General features: G+C 37.0%; 2 protein-coding genes across 3 annotated transcripts; one reads left to right on the top strand and one right to left on the bottom strand.

Moving 5' to 3' along the window:
• Positions 1–628: 628 nt before the first annotated feature.
• LOS4 (P-loop containing nucleoside triphosphate hydrolases superfamily protein) lies at positions 629–4,556 on the bottom strand. Its single transcript, XM_021955263.2, has 8 exons — positions 4,182–4,556; positions 3,763–4,056; positions 3,343–3,570; positions 2,912–2,977; positions 1,848–2,252; positions 1,640–1,766; positions 1,242–1,327; positions 629–994 (listed from the first exon to the last, which is right to left on the bottom strand). The coding sequence occupies exons 1-8, from the start codon at positions 4,458–4,460 to the stop codon at positions 938–940; spliced, it is 1,542 nt and encodes a 513-aa protein (XP_021810955.1). The 5' UTR covers positions 4,461–4,556; the 3' UTR covers positions 629–937.
• A 4,616-nt stretch (positions 4,557–9,172) lies between these two features.
• Positions 9,173–14,385, top strand: LOC110754235 (aspartic proteinase 36). Of its 2 annotated transcripts, XM_088244023.1 has the most exons (11): positions 9,173–9,594; positions 10,061–10,078; positions 10,230–10,359; positions 10,461–10,711; positions 11,227–11,454; positions 12,228–12,390; positions 12,841–12,914; positions 13,068–13,164; positions 13,278–13,341; positions 13,479–13,550; positions 13,629–14,385. In XM_088244023.1, exons 1-11 carry the CDS (start codon positions 9,353–9,355, stop codon positions 13,796–13,798), a joined length of 1,509 nt encoding a protein of 502 aa, XP_088100149.1. In that variant the 5' UTR covers positions 9,173–9,352; the 3' UTR covers positions 13,799–14,385. The 2 variants fall into 2 exon arrangements, with proteins under 2 accessions (XP_088100149.1, XP_021810969.2); XM_021955277.2 differs by lacking the exon at positions 10,061–10,078.
• The last annotated feature ends 502 nt before the right edge of the window (positions 14,386–14,887 follow it).

Below are 14,887 nucleotides of genomic sequence, written 5' to 3'. Positions count from 1 at the left end.
TGTTGTACGGTGTGTCGTAATCGGGAGCCCCGGAAGTATGAAGGAAGACTTTCGTCGTCTTTTGATTGGGGAGGCGCAGAGGTTGAAGCAACAAAGCAAGGATTGTCGTTGTTAATACCAGCAAAGGCGACAATAATAATTGTAGCAGCAGCTTGCATGAGGTTTTGCATGACAATGCGGTCATGAACTTGATCAAGGACACCAAGGCTGCGATGGAGATCAGGGCTTACAAGGAGTTTTCGGACATGGTATCAAGCAATTCGGATCGAGCGTGTTATGGTGCAAAGAGCATGGAGATGGTGCATGAGTTGATGGCCATCGAAATGCTGTTGATCACGGATGATTTGTTTGAGAATGCAGAAATCGGGACAAGGCATGAGTATGCAGGGTTGGTGAAGTCAGTAAAAGAGGCGGGAGGGAAGGCGATTGTGTTTTCGGCAAAACATGTGGCCAGAGGCCCAGAGTGGAGCTGGCCACCACAGGCATTGCCGCAATTTTGAGGGTTCCAATGCCTGATCTTGATGATGGTTTTGTAACATAAGAGCTTTCATATGATATGCAGGGTTTGTCCATTTCAATCAAGAATTTGGTCATATTTTATTGACAACAAAAAAGTACACCAAAAATATAGCAAACAAATTGGATCAAGCTCCAAACTCACTAAATGATTATCATAAATGACTTCATACAAACATGGCCCCTAGTAACAAGAAGAATGGATAATTAAAAACAGAAAACTTGGACTCTATTTTGTTATGCAATTGTAACATTTACAGAAACTAGACAGCGAACCCATCAAACAATATACGTAGAGGTCCACAAATAACTTCAAATAAAAATAAAAACTCTTGGCAAGATGTGCTCCTCTGCTACAATGTCACCGCGTATTTTCTTTTCCAAAACTGGTTGTGCTAAAGCTGCGTATGTCCTTAAGACCTTAGAGTAAGCCAGCTGATTTAAGAGCACCTTCAAAAGCTTCTTCAGTATTCTGAACCTGTTAACGCAGCAGCAACAAGAAGACAGCAATTAGATACAATAGTTTACAGTTATCTCCTCAATAAGATATTGATAAATTTTGGAACTTATGAAGACTCAAACTTCCTAATGAAATTTGAAGTTCCCAATCCTTTCCTATCAAACAATAAAAAGTTACTGAACTTTTGTTTTTAGAAGAACACGGAGGACTCAATTTTCCATGAACAAATTCAAAGTTAAAGCGGGATGAGGTGCAAGATTATTACCTCTGTTACTGGGGAGTTGAAATACTGCTCAATCTTTGACATGATCAATTCATCCCAATCACCACAAATCAAGTTAAACACAGCCCCTGCACGATTACACATGCACATCGCTCGGTCAATGTTTCAATTTCACATTAGTAACTCCAAATTTACAAAGCAATGTAATAAAAGCATACTACTTATTTTGTTAGATCAAGAGAGTAATATAATATACCAAAAACATAAACAGCTATTTTGTTTCCTTCTTCAATGAAACATGATCAAAGGAGATGCTGTGCGCCACATATTTCCTAATTAAATAATAGGTCCAACAACTGACAAAACTCTATTTCATGGAAAGAGCCAAAATATATACGAAACAGAACACCAAAAGACAAACTTTGGAATGAGAAACTTACCCTTGCGACCAAAACGCCCTGCCCTTCCAATTCTATGCAAGTACACCTCATAATCAGGCTCTGGGTCATGTGTCCTGGGGCCACTTGTGTATTTGATTGGGAGATCATAATTGACTACACAATTAACCTACAAAAAGGTATCATGTCAGCGTGTAAATCTTGTAAGGCATGTCAGACAGAAGGGGAAAAGAATGGAGAGAATGTGAACCTGCTGTTGGTCAAAGCCTCGAGCGAGTAGGTCAGTTGAGATAAGAACTTGGGTTAATCCATCCTTAAACTCTTTGACTATTTTGTCTCTATCTTCAACAGTAAGAGCACCTTGAATAGTAGTAACCGCATAACCATCTTCAACGAGTGTTTGATGTAACATTCTTGCGCTGTTTTTTGTCCTTACAAATATAATTCTCTGCCCCAAGTTCTCTCCCAGTTCAAATATTTTGCTTTTGATGATTTCAATCTTGGTCAATTCATCAGGACAGTACACCTTATACTGCTTTACACCCTCCAAAGATAGCTCTTCTTTCTTTACGAAGAGTTTATTACCACCGCCTTTGATCACTCTTGAAACAAAATTTGTGACTATTTCATTAAATGTAGCAGAAAACAAAAGCACCTGACAACAAATGTGACATAAGGTGGTTAGTCAATCACCACTCCCTACGATTTTTAATATTTTAAGGAGATATTCTGAAGACAACACAATAATTTAATCACACGAACATTCCCCGTTGAAACATCGGACAATGTGCACATCATAACCATTCCTTTATTTCCACTACCAGCAACGTTAATTATCATTACTAAAGATGTCCAACCATAAAATTCACAGTAGTACAGAATCTTCAAGAAGAAACGGTACTGAAACAAATAAAATATGGATAAACTCTCTTAACGAAAGTACCTTTGCAAACTAGCTGAACTTTCATATTTTTATCGTCAAACCACTGATGAGAGTTTTATAAAGTGGAAACTGATTCAAATACTAGTCTCATTTACACTTAAACAAAGGTGTGGCATCAATAAGATTGAATAAAGTGGGAACTAATTCCATACTAGCTTTGCTGAACCTTAAACAAAAGTGTTCTCATTAATAAGATTTTAAAAAGTAGGAACTAATTCCGATACTAGTTTCGTTGAACCTTAAACACAGGTGTTTTCAATAATAAGATATTGGAAAAAATCATGAAATAAAATATACAGAAACTATGAATTTGACGCAATAAAATATTAAACCTTAGGCGCAATAAAACTTTAAAAATAAATTTGACGAACCTGGCAGTGAGGGCTAAATCTCTCTATATCCTTCTTTATCCTTAAAGAATCATCTTGAAAGCCATCCTGCACAAAAGTATTTAGTGACTTAATACATAAAGCATAAACCATTGGTAGCCAATCATTTGCAGTAGATTGATACGCCACTTAATGCTTGAAGAGAACAGACAGTAAGGGATGCTCAAAGCACACATGCTTAACCAACTTATACCCTTTAAACCACAGGTCTACTCATATCACATTACCATAATAAAATAAAAGACCCTGGATATATCGTCCATGAGGCTAATTTTGTTCTCGTTAACTGATTGAGGTGGCATTACACGCTTAGAAAACATACAATATCGTACAATCCAGAATCAAGATAAAGCAGACAAGGAAACCATGAACTTTTAAAAAATTAATCAAATCTAGTGGCATGATATGATTACCTTGGCCAACATGTAATCAGCCTCGTCAAACACAAGAATTTTCACACGGCTTACGCCCAGCTTCTTGATAGACATCCATTTCTTAATTGTACCAGGGGTTCCGATCACAATTTGTGCTGATACTGGTGCTCGAGATTGAATGGACGTAGAACTAGTTCTCTCCGTTGGGACAGCACACTCCGCATTTATTCCTGTGTACTTCCCCATCTTCTGAAGTACCTCCATATTCTGCCACATTCACTTACCACCATCAATCCTCTAGTCTAAAAAGCTCAGCTATATTCAATTTCCAAAACAAAGAAAAGAGCCTTTCTTTCTTTCTTCTAAGTAAATTGTATTTCATTCACCCTATCATTTCTATTCAAATTAATAAAAAAACAACAATTGGAGTAACAATCTAAGAAAAGAATGAAACTTTACCTGAATGGCCAACTCTCTGGTGGGGCAGATACAGAGCGCCTGGGGAGCTTTAACATTGGGATCGACCCGGCTGAGCATCCCAAGCACGAAACAAGTGGTTTTGCCCGAACCATTGTGGGCCTGAGCAATAAGATCTTTGTAGGGAGGGGTTAAAATCATGGGCAAAGTGATTGCCTGGACTTTACTGGGCTTCTTGAACCCCATCTCTACATACAAGCCCTTCAGCACCTCCGGCGATAGATTCAGATCCTCGAAGCTACTCGCCGACGTGTACGGCGTGTCGCCGGCCGTAACCTAAATCGAATTAAATCCCCAAAATCATTAACAAAATCAACCAATAACCCTAGCCCTACTGCAATTTGAATCAAAACCCTAATTAAAACCAAAAATTGAAAATTTCAGAGAGAGAGAGATCATACGGCGCTAATATTAGAGTCTTCGGGGTCGTCGAGGAACTTGTTCTCGGTGATCTTCAATTCGGCAACGTTCACTTCCGGCTCGGAAATAGACGGCAAGTCATTTTTGTTCTCGGGCTCCTCGGGAGGGTCGTCCTCCTCGTCGGCCCAGCGCTTTGACTCCGGTTTCGCCGGAGGTGGGGGAGCACTGGTGGCCGTATCGGACGACGAGTTGTCGTTTGGTTGCGCCGCCGTTTCGATGGTGGCGTTGGCTGTGTCGGCGGAAGTGTCAGTCTCCGCCATGTCGTGCGATTCTATAGAGAGAGAGAGAGAGCTTTGGATCGGTCGAGTAAGAGAGTGGTGAGAAAGTTGGAGGCTTCAGTGTGGTGTGCGAGGAGGTTTATAAAGAGTCGGGTTAGCTTAATAGTGACGCGGTAACAAACAACGGTACTATTTTCATTTCCCAGTTGAACTAGGATTCTTTCTCCGAGCTTCAAATTTCTACAATTAATTACCAAATTAAAGCTGCCGCCAAAAGGAACTTACGCAGTAAGGTAATTCCTCTTTATTTCGCATCAAAATTCCTTCTTCTTTTTTCTTTTTTTTTCCAGAAATGGACTGCAGATCAACTATATATATATGGGCTTATCCAGAGTTTCAGCCCAAGTGAACCCTGAGAGCATTCTCCACGGCCCAACCACAAAATTCGTCTTTGTGAAAAAAGAATAGAGCGCGTTACTATATACATAAGTGATCACCCCAAGCTCCTAGCCAAATTTGTATATTTTCCAGTTGGCTTATTATCACAAAAGGTCCCTAAGGTTTACGAAACTATCAGATTGCATCCTTAATGTTTTTTTGTGTCACTCGTGGTCCTCAAGGTTAGTATGTATAATCACAAATGGTCCTTGCCGTTAGGTTCCGTCAAAAACTCCGTTAGTTTGCTGACGTGACATATATACATATCACAAAACATCCCTAAGGTTTACACATCTATCACAAATGGTCCTTGCGAAATTTTTTAATTTAAAATTCATAAAATTTTGGTTTTCTTTTTTATATTATTTAAAAATATATATTGTATTTTAAATACATATGACACTATATTTTTGAAGATGTGGGCTCCACATATATGCCACACCAACAAACTAATGAAGTTTTTTTAAAATAATTTAAAATTCATAAAATTTAAAAATGAAAAAATCATTTATATAAGGATTTTAACCTTAAGGACCATTTATAATCCCTAAACCCTTGGTTTTTTTCATTTTTAAATTTTATGAATTTTAAATTATTTTTTAAAAACTCCATTAGTTTGTTGATGTGGCATCTATGTGGAGCCCACATCTAAAATAATATAGTGTCATGTGTATTTAAAATACAATAAATATTTTAAAATAATTTAAAATTCATAAAATTTAAAAAATAAAATCAAAATTTTATGAATTTTAAATTAAAAAAATTTGCAGGGACCATTTGTGATAGGTGTGTAAACCTCAGGGATGTTTTGTGATATATATATATATATGCCACATCAGCAAACTAACGGAGTTTTTGACGGAATCTAACGGCAGAGACCATTTGTGATCATACATACTAACCTTGAGGATCACTAATGACACAAAAAAACATTAAGGATGAAATCTGATAGTTTCGTAAACCTTAGGGACCTTTTGTGATAATAAGCCTTTCCAGTTCTATATTCAGTAAGAGTGCTGTTAAATGAACCCTAAAATTAACTTAGAGAATTTTACCATGGAGATAGAAATAATATTCAGGAGATTCTTATTTCAAATCCTAAAATGAAAGATAGATAACAAAATCTTACATGGAGATGGAATTCCAACGATTGTGCATTAAGATAAGTTGATATAATCAGTTTCTATCATGCTCTTTTGGGTCCCAGTAGTAACCGAGCAGAGAAACTAGATTTGGATGTCTGATGTTTCCTAGTTTCTTTACTTCTCTTGCAAATTCTTTTCTTCGTTTTGCTATACCCTCCCTTAGCAATTTCATAGCCAATACAGGACCTGAGTCAAGCATAGCTTTGTACATTGTTCCATGACAACTCCTTCCAATAGCATCTGCACAGGAGCACATGAAAGTTCTTCTGCTGTGAACATCAAGGAGCCATCAAACAGATGTAAATCACCAGCCAATTTATCTAGTGAACAAGTTTTGAGCACATTAGGACTCTCAAGTGGTTAATTGTTAATTTTTAGAAGGTGATAGATTTGATAATGACAAGAGAGACGTAGGAGCATATGTCCCTTCCTCTTTTTTCGTATTACCCATAAAAAAGAAAAGGAACCCATAAAACTTTCGTAAGATGTTAGAATATATGTGGAGGGCAACAAGTTCAATCTAAAAGTAAGAAAATCACAAGAATTTACAAGAATCAAGCTTTGAATTGAAGGAGCTAACAAATCTACTCCTACAACAACTTACATAATTAAAGATTTTGATGCAAACCCAAAATCTAAAAGGATGGCACGAATTCAAGTAAAAAGAGAAACCTGATTTACGAAATTATTATGATTGCTACAAGCGACAATCACATTATGTTGTTAGCAAATGTGTGAAATATGTTACCTCTGTTGAAGAATATAAGTCACACAACGGAAACTTAACTAAATAAAATACAATATATAATGAATGGTTCCACTACTAATATAACCGAGGCCTTTTGTGATAAAACTCCACACTTACTGGTCTTTGTAGACGGTTAAGTTATGGATAATATCGATGTTGTTAGTAATGGGCCGCTGACATGTCTCTTTGAAATTTAACAACCTCTCTTAAATTACTCTATGAAATGTAAGATGGAAATCCTCTTTTCTTTTTTGTGAAAGCAAAGCATTCAACAAAGAGGGTGCAAAAAAAAAGTCAAAATGGTACTTTGCTGTCGTGTGAAATGTACAAATATATAGTGGTAGTTGCAATAGCAAAAGGGACTTGCACAACAAAAAGCCATCCTATTGGCAACAAACTCCCTTCCAATACCATGGCCCTTCTAAACCCCTTTTTATATTGAAAGCTAAAGTTGAAATCCATAAAGCCCGTATATTTTTTTCCATTTCAATTCAAATACAAACCTAAGCAAATCTTATAAACGAATATACTTCCTTGTCATGCATGATGTGGGTTTAACGTGGAGGGGATGCGATTGTCATCATCACAAAAGTCCCCATCCATTTAATTTTCTTTTAAATGAGTGGGAACCTTCCTTCATATATATATATATATATATATATATATATATATAGACACGTCAATTTTCAAATGTAAAGAAAGACTGCTCTTTGTAGTAAATGATGTGTCAACAAGAAAAGCAATCTTATTTTATTGGAATTTACACGGCTAGTTAGTCAAGATTTATTAAAGAATTTGGTTGATGGAAATTGCAAAACGTCTTGAGGATATTATGCTTTTAAGTACGCAATGTAATGAGGCAGATTAAATGGCTAAGGCAGGGGATCAGGAAGAAAGACAGTACGTGAAGAAATCTCTCTCTATTGAAATTAACTAATTTTATATATTAAGACGTTTTAGCAAAAACCTCGCTCACGCGAGAAAAAAATCCCTACCTTTATTTCATTGTCCCTGTCTCTATATCTCTAATAAGTGAAATGAAAAGAAAGATAAAGAAAACGAGATAATGAAACAGAAATAGAGAAGTATTTCTCCGTCCATACGTGCATGAGTAGTTATGGTTGATTTTGAACTATGTATTTGCTTAATCAATCTCATATCATCAGTTTCGCTGATACGTATATAAATAATTGTGAATTCACACTATTAGTTAAATTCTACAATTTAGAATTTGGGTTTAATGACAATAACATATAATTGAGGGTTTGTGAAGACGAAGAAGACTTGACACGTTGTCAAGAACTCTCGCTTTCATCCAACCCCCTTCATTTAAAGATCCACAATTGATTTGGAGTTGAGCTGGCTAGAGTTGTGACTTTTTGCTCCATGTCAATTTCCACATTTACACCTACCAACCAAAAAAATAAAAAAAATTCTTAGTATTTTCCCGGGCTTTTCTTACGAAAGGGTTGCTTGTCTTTTTTCTTTTTGACAGAATGAAAGGGTTTCTTATAGCACAAACATTTTATACTTCACCTTCCACAACTTACATTTGATTAGCATGACAGCATGCACAATTCAAGATTTCAAATTAAAGAGTATAGCTTTACCTTAGAAACAAACAATCAAAAGAGATTAGATCTCAACGCAAAAGCTGGCTTCTGTTTCGACTCAAAAATTCTTCAATACTTTATAAATATTGTGAAGTTAATACGAGATGTGAGTGCTAATCAAACGACACTTGTGTACTCTTGTCGTCCACCAGCGCTCGCATGGATGATTATTATTGATCGATTGGTTGGCACTTTCATCTCGCAACTTATAATCCTACTATCTTGAATAGATGATTAAAAACTCTTGAAATTTTTAGTAATCTTCAAGATTAAAAAACGTAATTATTATTGTGGAAAAAATGGTACTTTGTCTATGATTGTCGTCTGACATCCTGAGGTACGGCTAACATTTCCCTTTCGCTATAATCCACACCCCCAATTTGCCTTTACGATCACAATCCCACGCGCACGAAGAGCGTGTGTCCGACACCCGCCAACAGTTACGAGTGTACCGACTTTCAGGCTCGTGGCTTTCTTCGCTGGTCGTCTAACGGTCAAAAAAAGCGTGCGGAATACGCAGTGAGCCGTACGTGGACGGACCAACACAGTCTTGTCACCTGGAAAATCGGTCATTGCCTTTTCGCTATTTCCACCCATCTTTTTACTCCTTCAATTAAAATTTCAGATTAAACCAATTTCTCAACGTATGAAAATTACAAACACTTATGCATGTACATAATTACCCTCACGCCTTGCATTCATTTATCCCTTCTTCTATGGCTAGTAGCCGCAATTGAAGGGTAAAATCGTCTTTGTAGCCTTTGTACTGGGGTGCCCAACTCATTTCTCATTAAACTGGTTCCAAAGTTCTGTTTAAGCAGCAAAGCCTCCCTCTGTCTCCCTCTCTCTCTCTCTCACTCTCTCTCTCTCACACTGCTTCTGACAGTCTCCCTCTCTCTCAATGCGCAAAAGCAAGAAAAACCAGCACCACCTCGATCCTCGCCACTAAATTTTCCCTCTCAGGCAACTCAAACGCACCGTTTCGCAGAAATGCGGGTCTTCAAAGCTCCGATCTTGGCCTCCGTCGCCGTGCTGCTGTCTCTCTCTGTTGTCTACTGTGGCTTGCCGGCCACCTTTCTTTCTCTAGAACGGGCCTTTCCGCCGAGTCACCGAGTCCAACTCGACCACCTCCGAGCTCGGGACCGAGTCAGGCACGCCCGGCTCTTGCAAAACGTGGCGGGCGGCGTTGTCGACTTCTCAGTCGAAGGCACCTCCGATCCCTACCTCGTCGGGTAATTTTATCATCTGGGGGTTATCTTTAATGTTCTTGTATGAAGCTTTTAATGGGTTTGTCTCAAATTGGTATATATTCTTGTGTGAGTTGAATTTTCTTCTGGGTCTTTGTTAATGCTTTTTACTTGGGTAAGCATTTATTGTGTACACGGGTGTTTATTTATTTTGTCCAGTTTCCTTTTCTAGCTCCGTTTGGTTGCTGAGAAAGTGGAAAAAGGAAAGAAAAACAGAAAAAAAAAGAAAAGGCTTGAGTCTTGTTAATTCTTGCTGTTTCGGTTCCTTTACAAATGAGTTCTTGTTCCGTACTTTCTTAGCGACCAAACGGAGACCCGGTGCTTGATGATTGATGGGTTTTTAGAGTACGCAATTTGAAGAAATATATAATTTCTTTTTAATAATTTATGTTTAAAATGTTGACCAAGTTTGGCTTTTTGCTGTTTGCTTCTGGGTGTTGTTTTCAACCAGGGTCGATGGATCTTTTGTGTATGTATCTTTTTCTTGTTTCTATTCAGTTCTCTTCTGTTTTTTTCTCTAATTAAGATAGAGCATCATGGGCACCTTTCTGGTCCAGTGTTGTATATCAAGTTAATGACTTTTGTTCATCTTCGGTTCTTCTATATTGGTTTTTATCCAGGCTTTATTTTACCAAAGTGAAATTGGGCTCTCCGCCAAAAGAATTCAATGTTCAGATTGATACTGGAAGTGACATCTTGTGGATTACCTGCAATTCCTGCAGTGATTGCCCCCAGTCTAGTGGACTCGGAGTAAACTTCTGCTTCTTTTTCTTGCTTTGTGTCATTCTCATAATCTTGCTGAGTAAAGAGACAATTCAAAGCTTAACAATCTAATGTTCCATGTTTTACAGATTGAGCTCAATTTATATGATTCTGCCAGCTCGTCAACTGCAGGGCTGATCCCCTGTTCAGACCCAATGTGCACCTCCTCATTTCAAACTTCATCAACCGAATGCTCTACTCAGAGTAATCAGTGCAGTTACACTTTTCAATATGGAGATGGAAGTGGGACAACTGGTTATTACGTATCAGATGCGCTATATTTTGACATGATTCTGGGGCAGTCTTATATTGCTAACTCTTCAGCATTTGTTGTTTTCGGGTGAGCTGTTTTAACTTGTACTGAGATGATGTGTGGATAAAAATGTGGAATGGAAACCAACCATTGACGAAAATAGGAGAAAAGCGTGAAAGAGGGAAAAAGAAAAAAAATAGTAACTATCTATGAAGATTGTTTTATTTTTCTCAATAAATAAAATAAAAATTGTTGTTTATGATAGTATATAGCTTATCCATAGTTACCATAAATTTTGAAATGGCATGGTTGACAGGCCTCACCGTTTAGCAGTAATAATGACTATGCTCCTTTAATAACAATAAGTATGTCATGTGCCAGAACAACAATAATTAATTATGCAGAATTTCTCTGATTATAAGAGTGGTGTGTCTTTTTTAATAACCTGTTGCATAATCATAAAACTTTTCTGAATAAACAAGAGTAATGACACATCTTATATCATCATAACTTTTTAAATTTGCCTTTAGATGCCTACATTAAGGTTCATGTTGTTTCTGTTGATTGAAGCTTATTTCCTTGGCTGATCGTGTTGGAAACAGGTGTAGTACCTATCAGTCTGGGGATTTGACCAAGACAGATAAAGCAGTGGATGGGATATTTGGGTTCGGGCAAGGGGCTCTGTCTGTTATATCACAGTTGTCATCTCGAGGGGTAACTCCCAAAGTGTTCTCTCATTGTTTGAAGGGAGATGGCAATGGAGGAGGTATACTTGTTCTTGGTGAGATTTTGGAGCCAAATATTGTTTATAGTCCCCTTGTTCCATCACAGTATGTCTCTATCCCGTTGGAATTTCTCTTATTTATTTCTGGTTGTAATCTTTACTATGAAACTGTGAATTTTATGACGTGGGAAGTTTAAAGATATAAGTATAACCCAGTTTAGGTTATTTTCGTGCCTTTGTGTTGCTATATCTGTACGCATAATTTATTTGGCCACTGATGGACCTTGAATATGAAATTAATTTATACACTAAGGGTTGGATGTTCTAACTTAACATTGAGTCATGTCACTTTTGGCTTTTTAGACTTTTAGTTCTTAGCTATTTGATATTAGCACGGAGATTATTTTCGAGTCTGCATGGTTGGAATAAGAGGGTTAAATATCAGTCCACCAACAAGGAATATAAGGATTACCTACTGCAGCTCAATTTCTGTTGTGAAAAATGTCTTAATTCATTCCTATTCTGCTCAGACTTGATAGGGTTCATCATCATTCATCCCCATCATATAATGCTTTGTTTTCTACTTAGATGATGTATTATTGCATCACTGATTTGGGCCAGTTTTGGGACTCATCAGGCAGATTGCCCATTTGGTGTGGGTTGCGGGGAGGGGGATGCCAACTACACCAGTTTTTACTTCAGATATTTGCTTTTAATTGTAAAAATTGAATTACTTATGTGCAACCTTATTTTCTAGATTTCATGTCACTGCATGTTTACTTTTGCTGTATTGTAATGTTCACTATTTATTGAAAATTTTCATGAGTTTCTATTTTTTTATTCAGCTAATGCAACTGAGTCCTAATTTACTATTTTCAGGCAGCATTATAATTTAAATCTGCAGAGCATTGCTGTCAATGGGCAAATATTGCCAATTGATCCAGCAGCCTTCACCACATCAAACAGCCGAGGAACTATTGTTGACTCAGGAACAACTTTGACATACCTTGTTGAAGAAGCTTACGATCCTTTTGTTAGTGCTGTAAGTTTATTCACTTGGTTTGGTTCGATGATTCACTTAATTATATTCATCTTTAGCATTGGGATGAAATAGGTCATTTTGGTAGTGGGTTATTCATCATTAACCTTTTGTCTGGGTTTATGATGAAATTTCATGGACAGAAGCTCCTATTATTAAGGCACAAAATTAAACTCACTTCCCATTGTGACTTCCTTTTCTGTCTTCTCCATTCATTTCATCTCTCATTCTAGTTTCTGTCTGGGGCCAACTTGACTTTGATGTTGTTGTGCAATATCTGCTCCTTCCTTTCTATTTGAGTTCAGACTTCCTTTTAGTGAATATATAGCATGGGAACAATCAGCATTGGGAGGAACATAACGGATGTTGTGTTTGGTCTGAACAAGAGTATTTTATTATTAAAATAAGATATCTTCTCCTTAGTAAAAGCTGATTTTGTGTTTGGATGTGTAGATAACTTCAGCTGTTTCACAATCTGTGACTCCCATCATTTCAAAAGGAAACCAGTGTTATCTTGTTTCCACCAGGTTGGTTCTATCTCTGAATATTTGTTAAGTTCCCTCTGCAGAAAAGCTATGGAGGGTGGGCATAATAGTGGCATGTTTATCTCTCTTTTTTATTTTATATATATAATATAATATAAAAACCTGAATGACATTTAGGTCCATTTTATGTTTCAGTTTGGCTGAGGTATTTCCTCCAGTTAGTCTAAACTTTGCCGCTGGTGCATCAATGGTGTTGAAACCCGAAGAATACCTCATGCGTACTGGTTCTAGTGTAAGTTGTTCCTCCATCTCCCTCGGTAAAAGTTCTTATTTAAAGTCATTGCATTAGACATGATTTTTGCAAATTGTATGGCATAAGTGTAATGAGTCATTCTATTGTTACAGGAAGGTGCTGCTGTGTGGTGCATTGGTTTTCAGAAGGTTCAGGGAGGGGTGACAATTTTAGGAGGTTAGACCCTGAATTTAGTCTGGTTATTAAATTTTTATGGACAAAAGTTTACTGATATTGGTTGGAGTTATTTTTGTACAGCTTAATTTAATGATATATGTGCCATCTTATGACCTTTTTTGTTTCTTCACTTGCAGATCTTGTTCTAAAAGATAAGATATTCGTGTATGATTTAGCTCATCAACGGATTGGATGGGCTAACTATGATTGTAAGTTCAATTATGAGTCCGTATTTTTCAAGTTCCCCTCAGCACCTTTGTCATATTTTGAAAATTTCTCTTTTTCAGGCTCATTGTCTGTAAATGTCTCTGTAACTTCTAGCAAAGACGAGTATATCAATGCAGGACAGCTGAGTGAGAGCAGCTCATCAGGAGACATGCTATTCAAGCTGCTAACAACAGGAATTGTGGTTTTCTTGATGCACATATTGGTGTTTGTGGAGTTCCATTTTCTGTAATTTAAACCTCAGATTTCGATTCTCTTTTCAAAGTGTATTGGATCGGCTGATCTTTATTAATAGTGATCAGTTGGCCTTCTGCTGTTATGTGTATTGCCGAGCGCCAGGGGTCACAACAACGTATATCAGTATGATGTGCTTCTGATTTGTTTGAATGGGGGGAACCATCTTTCTTCTGACTTGAAGGTTTGCTGAATTGGGGGGAACCATCTTCAAACTGTAAATTTTTCTTTGTACCATCAACTTGTGGCCGGTGGAAGCACAGCAAGCAATTGTAGCTAGGCATATAGAAATTCTGTATGTTGTCTGAGTCAAATGTCATTTTTGTTTACTATTTTTACTTGATCATTCCAAGCTGTTCAATTTGTACAGAGCTGAAACAAAAAAAGTTTCAGAGTTTCTTCTTCTTGTTGTCACATGTTTTGTTCTCACAGAGATTAAGAAGACAGTTGACTGTTGTTGGGTGCAAATGTTGGAGACAACTCAAAAGTATTTTGTGCATTTGTGTGAGTGTTGTAGTTTTGATGATGATTAAATTTGAACCCCATTTTTGTAAATCGTAATGAAATTAATTCAGTTGAATTGCACTTAAGGAGTTGTAATCATATGAATCCCCAAACAAATTATTTAATATGGACTTGTTTTTGATGAAGCACAAGTATTATGACCCAAAAGGAAAAGACACTAATGTTCTTTAATTTCAATACATCGTGTGACCCATGCAGTTTTGTTACAGCTTCATAGCTGTAGGTCCTTGTACGGTACCATATATAACTTCCTCATCTAAATGTCAATGTAATTGTAAAGTGATATTTTAAGCAATGCATTGAAAACTAGTGTTGGTGATGGGTTAACCCCTCTGTCTCTTTCATCACATCATGTGATGAGGTTATATGGACCTCTTAAAATTCGTTGTAAAGTTCCACCTCTTATGAATAATTTCTTTACGATTACTCGTTCGAGTGAGATTACATGAACTCGTTATATGTAAATTTTTCTCCTAGTCGTAAAACCAAATTCCAATTGAAAATAACAAATAAATAGGAGAAAATAAGTGAGCAGCGAGGATTGTGTCCGTGAAAATGGGCG

Source organism: Prunus avium, chromosome 7, assembly GCF_965620075.1.
Source record: "Prunus avium chromosome 7, drPruAviu1.hap1.1, whole genome shotgun sequence".
Classification (NCBI taxonomy): Eukaryota; Viridiplantae; Streptophyta; class Magnoliopsida; order Rosales; family Rosaceae; genus Prunus; species Prunus avium.
This window is presented reverse-complemented; position numbering and strand designations above follow the sequence as displayed.